This window comes from Lupinus angustifolius, chromosome LG16 (assembly GCF_001865875.1).
Source record: "Lupinus angustifolius cultivar Tanjil chromosome LG16, LupAngTanjil_v1.0, whole genome shotgun sequence".
Classification (NCBI taxonomy): domain Eukaryota; kingdom Viridiplantae; phylum Streptophyta; class Magnoliopsida; order Fabales; family Fabaceae; genus Lupinus; species Lupinus angustifolius.
The window spans coordinates 13,666,491-13,684,111 of NC_032024.1; the positions used below are offsets into that span (position 1 = coordinate 13,666,491).

The 17,621-nt window shown below is 30.8% G+C and overlaps 1 protein-coding gene across 1 annotated transcript; it reads right to left on the bottom strand.

Annotated features, from left to right (window-relative positions):
- Positions 8,897–13,791, bottom strand: LOC109330078 (probable WRKY transcription factor 2). The gene is made up of 6 exons (XM_019564084.1): positions 13,554–13,791; positions 12,461–12,946; positions 11,059–11,244; positions 9,951–10,828; positions 9,715–9,873; positions 8,897–9,598 (listed from the first exon to the last, which is right to left on the bottom strand). Exons 2-6 carry the CDS (start codon positions 12,917–12,919, stop codon positions 9,058–9,060), a joined length of 2,223 nt encoding a protein of 740 aa, XP_019419629.1. The 5' UTR covers positions 12,920–12,946; positions 13,554–13,791; the 3' UTR covers positions 8,897–9,057.

Consider the following 17,621-nt stretch of genomic DNA (forward strand, 5'->3'; position numbering starts at 1 on the left):
ATCCTAATTTTTGGGTTGTTTGAAATATAGTAGTTTTGAGTTGATTTTTTTCACGAATCAAGTGTTGATACAACAAAGATTGGTCTCGGTGTGGATACGCGTGTAGGACCTTCATACTTTTGAAGGATAATTTTCGAAAGTCATTGCAGTCTCCTAAGGTAATTTTACAAACCGTTTTGTCTAAACTATTATAGTGTATGCATATTTTAACACAAATAGATCCATAATTTTCCACAGTGTATGTTATGAACATGCATATTAACCTTCATTATGAACTTCATCTTCATCTTCCGAAGAGTATTCAATATTAACATCGTCTAAATATAAAGAATAAAATATATTATTGTTAAAGAGAATCATTAAATGACTACTAACAACAATAAAATTTATATTGAATACCTTCTATGTCAATTTTAGAATTGACATCATCTTCGTCTGTATGATCATTGATTTGGTGACTATAACTTTTCGTTGATGATAAAGATAACATATTTTCTTTTGTTGTTGCATTGTGGTTAAAGTTTTGAAGATGTAATATGTTCCCATATCTACTCATAAGATTTATACCTATAGATTCTTGATTCACGGATCTCTTTTTCCTAGATTGGTCATGAATTTCTGATGGTTGGGTATGGGATGTCGAAGTTGAACAACCATTGATGTTGAATAAACCATAACTTTCTTTGAAATTGGCAGATTTAAATCTATATGTGATAGCGGAGTTTTACTCATTTGCATCGGTGTAGAATTTTGTTGTTGAGATTGCACTGATGAACGTTTTTGTTGTTTGGATCTTAAATAATTTAAACCCTTATCCTTCAAAATAGACTTTCTTTTATTTCTTGCTATTGAAGAAGAGATATTTGGTTTATTTGTATCCATTTGATATCAACAGAAAAAAAATACGCATTCAGCAAATGAAGTCATGTTTTATGCACAATGTATACATTCAAGTATAAGATTAGTGTATAACTTAAATAATTAAACATTAATACATAGACAATGAAATTGGCAACCACCAAACAAAGTATGTCACTTTATTTATTGCTGCCTATTTGGATTTGATATCAAAAATTATTTTATCACTTAGTAATTATATTATACAAAGTAATCATTAAAAATAAGACTTTTTGTATCCATATAACAACGGTCCATAGAATTGTAATTCATACATATGCAATTCCTTTAAAAAATTGCATAACAATCTCCCACATTTTACAAAATAATTTAAAAATTGGTACAAAAAGAACTTTAAAGGTGGTACAAAATGAACAAAGCGGACTGAGGAAGAGATCATAGTAGAACAGTCCATAATATGCATGCTTTGATAAAGTGACCAGGGAATAGATTATAGAATACAAAATCTAACTCATCTGTAATTGAACGGAACAAATTTGAACAACAAATGGAGAACATCAAACTACATTCCAATCTACCAAATTCATATACACGATTTCAGAATCTACAAAATATAATTGAAACAAAATATCATAATTATATAGGCTTTTTAAGAAATGAAATTCAACATGTCAAATTGGATAACAGTTTCATAAATTACATCAGTTTTCGGAAGAGGAAGATGAACAAAAATATATATATTCAATAAACATCATAATGTTAATCTTCAAATAATTATCAACTTGTTTCAATAAAGTAAAACATACTTGAAAGATATAAGGTAGTTACAGTAAAAAAAAAGTGGTTAAAATATATTGAAAATATAATGCAGTAATAGTGACAATTGATAATAAGTCAACACTAACGCATTGTATAATATCAGTAGTGATTTATTAGTCAGAATGAATCACAAAAAGTAAACATATTAGTGAGAATGAAACACAAGTTATAGTATACCCAATAATCTAACTCATCTGTAATTGAAGACATAAATAATTTGAACAATAAATGGAGAACATCAAACTGCATTAAGAATAAAAGTAGTATAAAAACACAGAAGTGGATTTATAAAGAAACAGGAGTCATTAATTACAGCTTAATGGTAGCGACTCATGTAATTAATGATTATTTGTCCCTGAGGTCATGGGTTCGAGTCGCGGGAGGCTCATCTTTGTGGGGAATAAAATACAGGGGGTATTTAAGCTAGTGGATGGCATGTGTAGTGTCGTCATGGGCCGGGGAGGTCGCATGACATTTCTGCGTTGTTACCGGTGACATGCTCAGTGTCGTCATGGACCGGGGAGGTCGCATGACATTACTGGGTGTTACACATGGCATGGGATTCACAGAGAGTACATGTCATAACATCACCGCTGCTTAAATTGTAGACATGATTACATGCCTTAAATTGTAGATCATTGTGGAACACATTGAAATTATGCATGACATAGGTATGATTTTCAACCAAATGATCCTTCCATTGATTGAATTCTTCCTTTTTCATGGAAACTTGGATCTTGTCTACCTAAAAACAGAGATAGTTAGTAATTGAAATTGTAAGAAATAAATATTTTTCTGTGTAATATTATCTTACAGTCCATTAATATCATTTCTAAATGTCTGGATTTAGGTGGAAGCTGAAATACCAAATTCATGTAATTCTAACAACTATCTTCTACAGGTGTTTTGAGTCATTCAAATACCTTAACAGCTCGAACGGACGTGATATTGACATTAACATAGCAAATACTAACTTATGAAAACATTAAGCCACCACAAACAAAAACATTTAGCCACACAAAAACTAACAACAACAATTAAGTAAAACAGATTGAAAACATGACTCTCAATTCATGAAAGAATGAAAATCTAGTACGATAAAAATTGTTAAGGTCATTTTTTGTAGAGGTGAGCTAATAAGTACGCTATCACATATTATGTATGATCTTATTTGTTATTGAAGATATGACTCTCAGCATAATACTCAACTATTTATAAACTGGAAATTAGAGAAGCTCAGTTTTGAAAAGAATAGTAAAAAAAAGGTTCAATTGATTTTTAACTAATGCTTTAGAAAATGTATATTAAAACAGAGAAGATAGTAATAACAGTAGCCAAGAAGAGTAAACTATTTACAATCTGGAGAATCAAGAAGCAATAATTGAAGAGAGTACTCAATTATTATATTCAATTATATTACCTAATACTTTAGACACTGTCTATTAGGCATAGACATTGCATCTTTATAAAAAAATGGTAGTTAATTAACTTAGAAATATATTGTTAGTAAGCCTCTTTAAATAAAAGAAACATAATTAACTTAGAATATACAAAATAATGATAACCAACCAACAATGGACATGCTAAGAGTAAAATTCGTCAATTAACTACAACATACTTGATAGATATAAGGTAGTTACAGTAGATAAAAGAACAAATTTTTTTTAAAATATAATGCAGTAAAAGTGACAATTGATAATAAGTCATTACAAATTCAATTTTTTAATTTCAGAAACAGTTTCATAGAGGTGAGTTACAAATCCATGTAAATATATATTCAATATCTCATCTTCAAAAAAATAAATATGACCAATGACCTTCGAAAGGTTCAATGCAGAAATATATATTCAATATCTCATCTTCAAAGAATTAAATATGAGGGACAACTAAAATTTATATTCAACAAATATATATTCAAAACCAAGAAGCCTTAAAATGATGTGTACGTATCATCACTGCTGGAAAAGAAAGAAGATGACAAAAGTCATCTTAAAATGACCTTCAAGGACCAATACATGTAACAAATATATATTCAATATCTCATCTTTAAAGAAATAAATATGAGGAACAACTAAAAAAAGTCATCAAACAATGACCTTAAAAAAACAAATAATATATATTGAAGCCCAAAAAATATAAAAAGACAAATATCAGAAATATAACAAATAAATAATAAAGCTCAAAAACACCAAAAATAAACAAATATCAGAAATATAACAAATAACTAATGAAGCCCAAAAACACAGAAATAAACAAATATATATATAGCAAATATATAACAAATATATATATATATATATATATATATATATATATCAAATATATAATAAATATCATAAATATATATATTGACCTTAGGAAAAACAAATCAACAGTATACATTGAAGCCTAAAAACATATAAAAGACAAATAACAGAAATATAGCAAATATATATTAAACGCCAAAAAGTCTTAAAGTTAACATTTTTAAGGCCAACAATAGTATCATCAATGCTACAAAAGGAAGAAGATGACAAAAGTCAGGTTACAATAAAAGTATCATCACTTCTGGAAAAGGAAAAAACAAATATACTTTCATGAAACAAATATTCAAGATCACAAAAAAACAAGAAACAAACAAACAAACATAATGATGCACAAAACAAACGCATGTTCAAAAAGTTAAAGTTAACATTTTTAACAAAAAATTTAAATGTAGAGCGGGTCTGAAAACGTAAGATGAAGATCCAAAAAAAACAGGAAGAACTTTAAATCTGGAATGCATGCATGTTCATCAAAGGTAAAATAAACGCACGTTCAAAAAGTAACATAATGATGTACAAAACAAAGACATGTTCAAAAAGTTAAAGTTAACATTTTTAACAAAAAAAAAATGAATGTAGAGCGGATCTGAAAACGTAAAATGAAGATCCACAAAAAGAAAGGAAGAACTTCGGATCTGGAACGCATGTTGATCGAAGGTAAAATAACGCAAGTAACATAACGATACACAAAATAAGGGAGAACTTCGGATCTGGAAAATGGAAAAAGTAAGATGATGATACATAAAAATGAAAAAAGAAGAACTTTGGATCTGGAATGCATGTTCATGAGAGGTAAACCCTTTGCAAACATAACATTGGTGTTTCAAAGGTAAAACGTTTGAAATAAGAAATGTAAGTATAAAACTCAGTTACCTTAAGTAGAGTAGTGAAGATGTATAGGAATGTATATAGTAGTTAAAGACATGTGGTTCGGAGAGGAGGAAGATGAAGAAACGAATACCCTTGGAAGTAGTAAGCCTGGAGAGAGAAGCATAAGAAATGAATGGCCTTGACAGCAGATTGGAAGAAAAGAAGGTAATGTGGCAGACTTGATTAATAACACTGCAAAACCACATGACGTGTTGAAGACACACACAAATTTCAAATCTGCTTTAAATGTGTGCTATTATTATATTAAAATGAAAAGAAATAAAAAGTATTTATTATAACCTTGAAATGTGGAAAGGTGTGGCACACAAAAAGGTGTTTATTATAAATCTGCAAAAAGACTTTTGAAATGAAATGTTTTTAAATCTGCTTTCTGAATTTTGTTTAAAGGAAAAATTTTGGTCTTACAATTTTGTCCTCTAAAAATTCAAGTGGCAAAAAAGAAAGATGTACAATATGGTAACAATATTAGCTCAATGCATTCTTATATAGGTAGTAGATGTAGAAAACTATCTTTACTCTCCATATTTAATAATATAGTCTTACAAAATTCTCTTTCTGGGGAAGGTATCAGCATCTCGTTTGCTCGTATTAAAATGATACTCTCGTTAGTTGTATACACTTTTATATCCTTAATTTATTTTACAAAAAATTAACTATTAAAACAAACGATATAGTTTTTTTTTTGTTAGACAATAGTAAAACCCGCTCTTATGTATCTCTCGCTACATAAGAGAAATCAAGATGACGTAGATAATATAGTTCTGAGCTCAGGAGTCGATTAGAGATTAAAAAGGTATCAACACTTCCTTCGTGTGTATTTAAACAATATCCTCACTAATTGTATGGATTTTTATACGCTTAATTTATTTTATAAAAATTTGACTATTAAACCAAAACAATATACTTTTTATTTTTTGTTTCTCATAAGAGTTCATCTTACTCTTACGCATCTCTAATGCAATAGTAAAATCAAGACAACATTGTCATGAGTATAAAATTTTCTCGAGTATGACGTGGTTTCTTGTAGTAGTCAAACTACATATTTGAGATCTTATGGTTAGTTGAACTCTTACATATAACATTTTATAGGAGTTGATTCAATTTTGTTCTTACCTATCACCACACTTATGCCAGTTTCCTCTCTTAAATCTTCAACAAAGACCTCATCCAATGAAGGTGAGGTTGCTTGTCTAACAATCCTACCACAAACTTCGTCTAACTCCTCCTTCAGACCTGCAATAAATTGAAACATTCTACCTTCTTTCAGAGTGTTTGTTGATGGTGTTTTACATCCTCCATTGAGTTTCACTTATAATTGTTGAAGTGATCAAGATCTTGTAAAACCCACTTCAAAAAGTGGAAGTATTTTATAAAGATGTGGCAAAATTATTCACAATCTACTCAAATCATCTAAATTCATGCGTTAGAGTTAATGGATTTAAATTGATATAATCTAATGGATAGTGTTCATAATGGATGAATTCAAATACATCAATTATATTCAATGGATATATTTATTTGGATGAATATTCAATTCATCTAAAAACAAAATTCAAAAAATGATGTTCTTTGTTTTTTAATTTCATTTAATATTCAAGCAAATTCATCAATGGGTCTCACTTTCACTTTTAATATTTTATATTTTTTATTAAATTGATATCAATTATATAAGATGTGTATGTAGTTAATATTAAAATTTTATTCAAAAGTACGTAATATATATATATAAGTATGAGGAAAAAATATATGCACTCAAAGTGTATGAGTTTTATATGTTATCGTTGCATCATCTACCATTTATATTTAATTATTATTGACTATTCAAAAATAATAATTCAAATAAATTGTGAATGATATAGTGATTATATATAAATTTGTACACTAACAGTGCATAAATATTACACTCTATAAGTATTTGTTAAAAACTTTAGACATAAAACCTTAAACGTTGCATGCTTATAGAATATTGTAAAAATAAATAAAAATTTTAAAAGTTCAAAAAATCACCTTTTTGAAAAATGGCTTTTTTAACAAATAGATTTTTAAAAGTTTTTTTTAAATTGATTTTAAAAAATGTTTTATTGAGATAATAGTTTTGAAATAATAATTTTCTTCACTAGTGTTTTTTAGTTTCAATAAAAAATAAAAAAAATCAAATGGATTGGTTATTCATCCAAATCCATGAAAATATAATTATAGATGGATGGGATGAATTTGAATTCATCCATTGAGTTTGAATATGGATGGATTAGATAGCTTAAAATATAATTTAAATGGATTTATATGGATTGATGAATGACTTTCTATCTATCCATTAGCATCCAAATTTAAATTCATCCATTTGTCATCTTTAATTTTATAACATTATGATCCACATGACGAATTTAAGGTAAGTTCATAAATCTGAGATTTATTTCCAAGATCATAATACATTTTCATGACATTATCTGATAGCTCTTTTGTTGTGGAATAGCATATGTAATTGTTACTAACGTCCTCCTCCATGGAGTCTACCAAACAAGTCATCACCATGGAGTTTTTAGCATTCCAAACAACATAATGTAAGTCAACAATATCCGGTTTGGGTCATTCACCAGTGAGGTAATTTAATTTGCCACGAATATACATCTGGACAAATTGGTATCACTAGAAATAGTTCAATTCATTGAGTCGAAAGGTGGTGATTTGGATATAATGAGATTCAGTGACAAGGGCACTGTTCAGGAAACTTTAAAGTAGCAAAAAGCTAAGCATGTAACTTGTAGCTTTTAAAAGAGGAGTTTATAGTGTTTGAAAGTTACTTTTTATAAAGCTACCTCCGGTAACATTTTCAGTAGTATTCAATAATTCATTTTCCAATTTTTCTCTTCAATATCTTAATAAATTACATTACATGCCCTCAATTTTAAAAAAAAACTTATTAACCTTATTCGTCACTCTTACTTTTCCTCAATATATGTTTCCTTCACGTAAAAAACCAACAGTCTTCTTCATTCGTGTGATTTTCATGTATATTACAAAATTTATAGGATTTTATATGGGACAAAAGACCCTATTGATTTTGTTTTTATTTGTTTAACATGGTTAAATATGACATAGTTAGAGTCCATACTATTATTTGGTTCAATACAGTGAGATATATATGATATTATTTGATGTATAAGTTAGATTGTTATATAGGTTTTTCTTTGATTTCTATTCTCACATATTGTGAAGAGTTGTCATCATAACTAATCAGATTTTAAAGGATTTGTCTTATTGATTCTTTGTATTATTGTGTTTATTTATATGTTTCAATAAATATGTTATTCACCTTTTAGTTGTGTAATAAAAGCTCAAAGGTATAATAAAGTGTAAGAAGAAGGTTTATTCTACTTTTAACATTCATCCACAAGTCCTATTTAGTCATTTTTTAAATTTCAATTAATTATAAAACTTGTTTCATCAAACAGTTTTAGTTTAATAAGTTATCTTTACAAATACAAGTTTACAGCTTTCACATCTACAAGCTCACAACTAGTTTTCTTGAGTCAGGGACTCTCAGCTCCTCTTGGGCTGCGAGTCTTTGGGAATTCTGTGGTGGCTAAGGAACTATCAGCCACAACTACAAATCAGAGGCGCATATACCAAATTGAAATATTTTGTAGTAACAATACAAAAACTATATATAGATTCCTCTCTTTTTTATAGAAGGAATTAAAATAGGTAATCGAGAAAAAAACTGAAGTTAATGAGAGAATAAATTGAAATAACAACCTTCCTAAAATACACTAAATCAACATAAATTATATACAACAGAATCATGCCAGTTAAGAGCTTTAAATACTCCATTTTACACTCTGTCAGCACTTTCCAAGACATAATTAAATAATATTATATAGGGGCACTTAATCAATGTTAAATCCAATATAATTCAAGTGAGATGAAACATGAATTACTCTATGATTAGTTCACTCAACTTACTCAATAACTCCCCATGCAGTTGTCAAATCTGGTTCTACTTACCCGCCTTGAATGCAATGAAGTAGCATAATTAATCTATATATATGTTTACCATATGAAGAATGTCACATATTACAACAATGGCATAAGGTCCACCTATGTATGCATGGCATTACATATGTGTATATATATAATAATAAAATGCAAACATTAGTTTTCTTTAAAGAATAAGAGAATAAAATTTTTACATATGAGGTCCAAGAGGCATGTGATTCATAATTTCTTGATATAGTGATGAGCCACGTTCAGGAATAGCTTCCACATTTGGTTCTCCCTTCGGTAACATAAAACCCATTTCATTTGCCGTAGGGCGCTGCTGTTGTTGTGCCAGGAATGGATGAACCGGCATACCAGGATGTTTTCCTTGCCCCGGTCCGAATCCTGGCATTGCCAGATTTGAGAACATGGGTTGATGATTCATACCGAAGGAGAAGCCATGGGAAGGTCCTAGCTGCTGCCTCCCAGGTAAGTTGAATGAGCCCATCGAAGGCCTCTCGAGCCTTCCAATTCCATTGTGAATTTGCGACGATTCAGGTCTATGAACATGACCTTGCCCAGGAACAGCGCTAGATGTGGCAGCATTGACATGGCTGCTAGCACGAGCAGCAGGAACGTCGTGATTGTGCTTTCCCTCGTAAGTAGTGATCACAGATTTGAGGTCATGCGATGCTCTCTCGACATGCTTCCTCACCGTGCAGCCAGCGCTTGTGCACTTATAGTAACTCCTGCAGAAAAACAGCATCAAGCAACCCCCAATTCAGATTGACAACATAAATAAATGCAAGCGCATCTGTGTGAAGAGAAAGATAAATGACAGAACAGATAAGAGGAGAATGGCCACCTGGGATTGGGATTTCCTTTAACAACTTTTTGCCCATACTTTCGCCATCGATAGCCATCATCGAGGATATCTACCTCACTGGTAGTCTGTACAACAACTCTAGGCTCGCGAATAGCTCTTGTAGCTCCACTCAGCTCTGTTGCGTAAGATTCCAGTTTCCTGAGAAAATAAACTGTTGACTTAAATATTTTAGACAAATATTAAATTTGTAATTAAAAAATAGCAATGAAAAGTACCTTCTTTTAGACTCAGATTCATCTCCTTCCCCATCATAACCTAACGAGACACTACCATGAGTGCCTCGGTCATCTTCATCTTCTTCATTAGAAAAAGTAGAAGAGGCATCCAATGCATCTCCAGAATCAAGGTGAGTACCATTCTGAGTCTGCAAATTGGTGGAGTGGTTGCGGTATTCAGGGCCAATAGATGCTGAAGAGGTCCCTTCAGGGTTGTCATGCTTCCAATTAGCCGCTCCAGCTACAATTCCCTTGTGTACATTAGCCCAGCCCAGGTCACCATTATCACCGTTCTGTGGTTCAACTTGTTCAGGATTATCCACTTGCATGTCCGCATTAGGGTTGGCTGATCCCATGCCGGACCGACGATTTAGAGTTGGTTTGGAATGGTTGTGTGCTCCTTTATAGATAATCTCTGTCATGTGGCCCTCGTGAGATCGTTCAACTTTCTTCTTAACCAGACAATTTGGATGTGTACACTTATAGTAACTTCGCGGATACTCGCTGCCCTTAACTTGCTTTTGACCATATTTTCTCCAGTTATATCCATCTTCAGCCAGTGTACCACCAACACCAGCAACCGTTGAGTCTCCATTCCCTCTTTGATCTCCGGCTTCATCTGCTTGCTCTTCAGGTGGTGTGGAACGCTCAATGCTACCACCAACAGTATTATATGCCCTTTGATCACCTGAGAAAGATTTAATTCCATTATCTTTTTGAGGTGACGACTCGATAAAGTCGGGCTGATGATGGAGGCTGCTCTCGTTCTCAGTTTGAACCTTGGGTGCATCAACACTTTGAGATTGGAAAGAATTTTCTGACTGAACTGAGGCCTCAATACCTGGAACAGATTGTTGAGGAACTGTAGTTGGATTTACCTGAAAACAGAAGCTAGATTAAATTACCAAAAAGAAGATGCAGATCCACTACAAATCCCGTATTACGTAAATCAGAAGATAGTTAAGCTTGTACTCATTAACAATATGACAGTACAACACTTGATGATTGTGCATATATATGGCATGCCAAGTTGATTGGAAAAGTAACTTCCAAAAACAAAGTATCCAAACCTCCAGTAGTAAAAAAAAGGATTTTCAGAATTACTTACTTTCCTTGCAGCACCATAATAAAATGATGAGCCTGAATCTGTTGCAGGCTTAAAAGCAAAGGATGATGCATAGAAATCATCAAGGTTTTCTTTAGATTTTTCAGGAGCATCGGATGATAATTCTGAGTACCGCATATTGCCATTTGAGATGAATGGAAACTTTCCAGTTGTTGGAGATGGCTCTGCCTGCAATTAAAAATTCAGAAGTCAGTAGGAGGCAGAACAATTTTAACAGAACCCAATTTCACTTTCCTACAGCAGCAGATGGACGACCATCGGTGCCGCTGGCAAAATATTTATTTGACACCATGTATAAGAGTATAAAAAGTGCTCGCAAGATGCAAAAAAGAGGATGAATCTAAGTGTTTACAGCTTCCAGGTTAGACAATGTGATAAGTACTACAAGATACACATCAACTCGAATTGGAAGCACAGATGCATACCAAGAGGACAGGCTTCTACTAGTTCTTTAAAATTTAAATTACATCTATACAGTTTAGATATAATTAAAAACTCTATGTAAGAATGCACAACTACTGCTACTTTACGGAATAGAAGAGGCCCAAAATCAGACGACACTTTTTAAAATTGTTTTAGAGTATAGTTCAAAATTATATCCCAGAAATGAGCTATATCATATTAACCAAACAGCATGCCACTAATGAAATCTTGAGGAGGTAAAACCAACCACCACCAAACCTTTCCGGTAGATGGTGTCGGCCACATAGTCGTTTTTAATAATTTACTTATGGTTTTTCCTGGTCTCCCTCTATCTCGAATGATATGGAATGGACTTCTAAAGGGGTCTACACGTGCCCAAATCACTTAAAGCGAGATTCTATCATTTTTTGTGCAATATATGTTACCCCAACTTTATGTCAAATGCATTCATTCTTACACCTATCATGTCTTGTGAGAGGAGATTAAAAACACACAACTAAGGAACAAGTACAAGTAAGGAAGTTCCATAAGTGAAAACAGACAAGGTCAAAGGAAAAGTTGAGACTTAAATCCTAATAAGATTATTACTCAAATTGGAGAAATAACCTCAAATGAATCATCAGATTAACCAAATTACAGTGCATAAAATAGTTAATATACACAACTGTGCATATTGTTGTCTATCCTATCAGACATGTATCATGAACAATAATGGTTTGCACTTCGTAGCAGCATGCTCTGAGCTGCATCTAAGATCCATCCTATATCCCTTCCATTATTTTCATAGAGTAGGACAAAACAGGAATCGTCAAAATTCTACATCAGCCATCAAAGTATAACGAATCATTCCACAACCAACACCATGCAGGCAAAGCAACATGATAGAATAAATACCAAATTTCATAACAATTAAACAAAACACAACAGAAACGCTCCTTGGCATTCAGATACAAGAGTTTACCAGTGTGTTTGCAAGGAACACCGGAGATTCCAAAAGTGTAGTGGGACTGAGACCTGGTGGTATGGTCAAATAAGGAGACTGAATATCAGAATTAAGTGTAAGATCGGTTGATCTAATGCTTTCTGTATTTAACCTCGGAGCATTAAACCCAGCTCTAGCAGCCATCCTTTCAACAAGACCTCCTCTCGAGTTTGATTTCTGATCAGCCAGAAAGGTCGAGTAGGTCAACTGTTCACCAGAATCACCATCCTGTGAGCTATCTTTTGTGTCTCCTTTCCCTGTCTCAGCCTGTTCGTGATTCCCCGGAAACATAAACCCTGTTCTACCACTTCCAAGAGGGTCTGAGATTGATTTTGTTACATTCTCTTCACCTAGCATTCTAGAAAAAAGGGTTCTCGGGCTCTGACTAGGAGCACCCCAATCGCCAACTAGTGTGACATTATCATCAATCCCAGCCATTCAGACCTCACTTTAAGAAAACCTAAGCTGCAAAATAATTTTTTTTGGAAAAATCATGCAAAAAATACAGAAACCCAACTTCAGCTCAAGAAAGATAAAATCACATATCAACAACAATAACCAAGCCTTAATCCCACTAGATAGGGGTCGGCTACATATCTCGAACGATGTCATGCTCAGAAAATATTAAAAACATTAAACATAAACATGAAATGTGTTAAACAATTTGTTTAATCGGCCATAAAAAGACAACCTCAAAAAATAGGAACATGAATCACAGGACAATGCTCAATTGTTTCAGCACTTCTCTTATTCTTTTTTTTTTGGTAAATCAACATTTTTCTTATTTTCCATTTTTTTTTAAAACACATTTTTAATAAAGAATCTTACGTTTTTTTCTTCCAACACATAAAATGAGACAAATAGGTCTTAAAAACAGAACATAAAAACTTACCCAATTGAATGATTACAACGAACAACATTGTTTCAAAATCATTGAAATCGCCAAAAAAAACAACAAAAAAACAAATCCTTCAACAATACAACGAACAACATTGTTTCAAAATCCTTGAAATCGCCACAAAAATAAATAAAAAAAGAGAGAAAGGAAAAGGACATTGATGAATGAGTTTACCTAAAAAGTGATGATAAATAGAATGAATAAAACAAGAGAAAGTGCAGAACCAACACAGTTGAATCAGAAAACCGGATCCAATAACCCGAATCCGACCCAACCAGTAATCGGGTTTTTATTTTGATCTCTCTCTATAGATTTGAAGAACCACACATCTTTTGTTTTTTCATTTTTTTCTTGTTTGTTGTTCCTATCTCTATTCACTTCTTGTCTCTCTGTAATGTTCTCTGTCTTTCTCTGTGTTTTGGAAATGTTTTTTTATCCCTAAAATGAGAAATGATTGTGTTGTTTGAAGGAAGAAAACAAGTAGGAAAGAGAATAGTTACAAAAAGTTAATCATTTTTTAATCATTTTATTTTATATACTTTATTGTTTTTTAGTTTTTTTCCTCCACTTCATTCTATTATTATTTTTAACTATCTCCATATAATAAAAGTAAGATGTAATTAATAAAGTAAAGACGTGTGTTGGTCTATCCAAAATGAAAAATCTAAACAAAAAATCAATATAGATACTATTTTGATCATATGTATGATCTTTGATACTATTTTTTATTTTTTATTTTTGAAAGATCAAATTAACATATATAAAAATTTATAAGAATCACTAACAATGTGATGATCTAATGATACAAGGCTCTATTAAATCACGATGACGATAAAAAAAGTCAAGAGTTTGATTCATGTGAATTGTTCTTATTTGTTGGGATAAACAATCATGCATTTCAAAAAGATTAGTTATTTATCTAAAAATTAGTTGATATTTTTGGTAATATAAAAAGAAATTTATAAGGATCAAAATGCATGTTCTCAAATTAATATAAATGTAATTAATACTTTAAATAAAAAACAATGGAAAAAACAAAGAGGGATATATTTTAATGAATAAACTATTATTATGTTACTAAAGCGAAAGGAGATAATGACTTTATGGGGAAGGTGGAAGAGAAAAGCAGAGATGATTATGTATGATTGGTGGAGCTGAAAAAATGAATGGGAATCTTTGACAAACAATTACATGCAATGTTTTGAAAAAAATAAAATAATGTTTTATGGCACATATTTTATGAGATAATATACATATAATTTAGTCCTTTCAGTGAGCTCAATTGATTTATTACAATTTTGTTAGATATTGATAGATTAGGAAAGTTGATTGTGTTGTAATGCCATTTCTCTTTGCTATTTTTAAAATGAAAACATGAATACAATTTGTTTTGGAAAACAGTTGAGATGATGTTTAATTTTGTTGTATAACCAAGTACATTCTTTTAACTGAGGGTAAAATATATACACTAACAATGTAAAGATTTATGCACATGCACCTCTTCATATATCATTCATTTGTATTATTATTTTTTTTTGAAAAGTCAACAATAATTAAGTATCATTGGTGGATAATGCAATGATAGTGTATAAAACTCATACACTGTCAGTGCATACATTTTTTCTCTTTAACTAGTAGCTAAGAAATTAATTCATTTAGAGTATGATTGTTCATCACAACAAATATCACTCTCATTAACCAAACATATAACATTTTGACATATTTGCCTTGCTTAAGGTTATAATTCAATAATGGGATTATCATGATTACTTATAGAAAGACCATGTGAAAACGTATCTATATATAAATAACCAATAGATAATTGACAATATATTAAAAGTTCAATTCTAATTAAAATTTATTGTTAAATGATAGTACTAACAAACATAAATGTATATATCTCTAAATATAATATGTTTGTTACATCTTCATATGAGTTTTTCTCTATTATTTATCACCATCTTTTGCAACAATATATAAATTATAAATTATGTCTTGTAGTGTTTGTTTCCAACGCAATTTTGGGTTGGTAACTTTTGTCTTTTCACTACGACAATTAAAACTGGTGTTGGAGTCATTATTGGTTGTGTGAAATGAGGAAACGTTTCATTGGATTAAGAGAATCTAAGTAAAAGGGGTTAATTGTTGATAGTGTTATGATTGAAGAAAGATCCTCCATGGTGGTGATGGAAATGGTTCACTTTACCAAAGGAGTGTATAAATGGAGGATGGAAAACATATTCTTAAATTTAAAATTTAATAATAAATTATTTTTGGTATAAAGTAGCACATAATGTTACACACATTTTTTGAATAAAACATGTGTTTAATAGAAATTCTTGTTTATGTCGATTCATTATAAATACTGAGAAAAAATATATGGATGAAAGTGTATAAATTTTATATAATGTTACTATATTTGAAATTCATGTTTAATAATCACTAATTCTTCAAAAAATAGTATAAATAAATGATAAATAATATAATAATTGTATATAAATTTGTATACTAGCGGTACTTATATATTATACTCACTATGGTTCTTACTTAATATAATTTATGTCATTAATAACTCTTCGGCGTTACTTTACATCCTTTTATAGTATATTTTAATTTATTTTAATACCAAGAAACATCAATATTAATTTCGTTCATGACCTCAGAGTTACATACATTAATATCAATTTAATACTAAGAAACGTCAATATTTTATTAATAAATATGAATTATAATAAAATATTGTTCATGTAGCCAATTTCACTTTATTATAGTAATAAATATGAAATGTAGATCAATTTAAAACCAAGTAAGAAAATATTGCTAGTACTAAAACCAAACTAACAACTTAGGATAAATAAGATATTAGTTTAGTAGTGTAAAACTCTACTTGATTCTCAAAGTTGGAGGTTCGATTGCTGGGAGCGACACTTATTAGAAGAGACGACCACGAACCCACAAAGAATTAGTTACTTACCTACAAAGGTGAAAAAATATTCTTAATAGTACCTAAAAAATCTAACAGCTTACAAGTTATTAAGTAGGGATGGCAATGGGCACGGGTAGTAGCTACCTGCTACCCGTTTCGAAATAAGGGAGCAATACCCGTACCCGCCCATACCCGTATGGGTACCCGCTGCGAGTTTTTTGCGGGTATTTCTGTGTACCCGCGGGTAAAACGGGTACCCGCGAGTTTTCTATATTTTCATTGAATTTCTAATTTACTATTTCTATTATGTTTTAAATGAGATGAAATTTAATTATTTTTGTGTATTTTGAATGAATAGTCGACAAAAATGCTAAATCTAATGAAATTTTCTGTTTTGGTGGTTTGCTATTCTCATTTACTTAACAAAAAACATATATTTTTCTTTATAAGACAGATGTGTTTTTACACATGAAATAATATTTGTAGTGTATTTCATCACCATTAAAAAGATGTAAACAAAGTAAAAGGAAAAGATGTAAACAAAGTAAAAGAAAATATGTACATAGTGTAATGAAGTTTATGATAATATATTTTTTATTTTAATTAAAAATAATATAGTAATCATATACATAACGGGTATCCGCGGGTACGGGTACCATAATACCCATACCCACCCGTATGTATTACGGGTATTTTTAAAAACTCGTTTTCAAAACCCGCGGGTACCATTTGTGACATGTACCCGTGCCCGTACGGGTTTTACCCGCGAGTACCTGCGGGTACGGGTTTTTTTGCCATCCCTATTATTAAGTAAAAACATGAACAAAAGTGTAATCAGACTATTGTTTTATTTTTCTATACATTTATTACTTTCTTTTGTTTTGTGTCTAAAATTAAGGTGAAAGCACAACAAGTGCATGACTACCATACACTTGTAACCATGAAAATTCCGATGTGTAACTTGTAACAACCTCCTATTTGTATTCCCTTTTCAATCTTATTCACATCACAAACACCTCAGCATATCAGTTAGTTTTGCTCTTTGTGGTTGTCCTGCATTTTATGTCTCACACTTACCAATTTTGGATTTGAATCAAGAAGGTAAGTGAAAAAAGGAGAGAGAGAAACTAACATAAATTTGATTGTCTTTTGATGTTATTTTAAGTATATGTTTGGTAAGGTTTGTTAGAGATAACTAATTAACTATGGTTTGCAATATTTGCAGTAAGAGATTAATATATATATATTATATATATATATATATATATATATTTATTGTTAATATAAGAGATTTTACCTAATCAATTTATCATTGA

Excerpts from the sequence above, each read along its gene's own strand:
- LOC109330078 (XM_019564084.1), bottom strand. The coding sequence starts at position 12,919 with ATGGCTGGGATTGATGATAATGTCACACTAGTTGGCGATTGGGGTGCT. Across the intron at positions 9,874-9,950 it reads GAATCTGAGTCTAAAAGAAG|GAAACTGGAATCTTACGCAA; the intron begins GTACTTTTCATT and ends TTATTTTCTCAG. Across the intron at positions 9,599-9,714 it reads AAAGGAAATCCCAATCCCAG|GAGTTACTATAAGTGCACAA; the intron begins GTGGCCATTCTC and ends GTTTTTCTGCAG.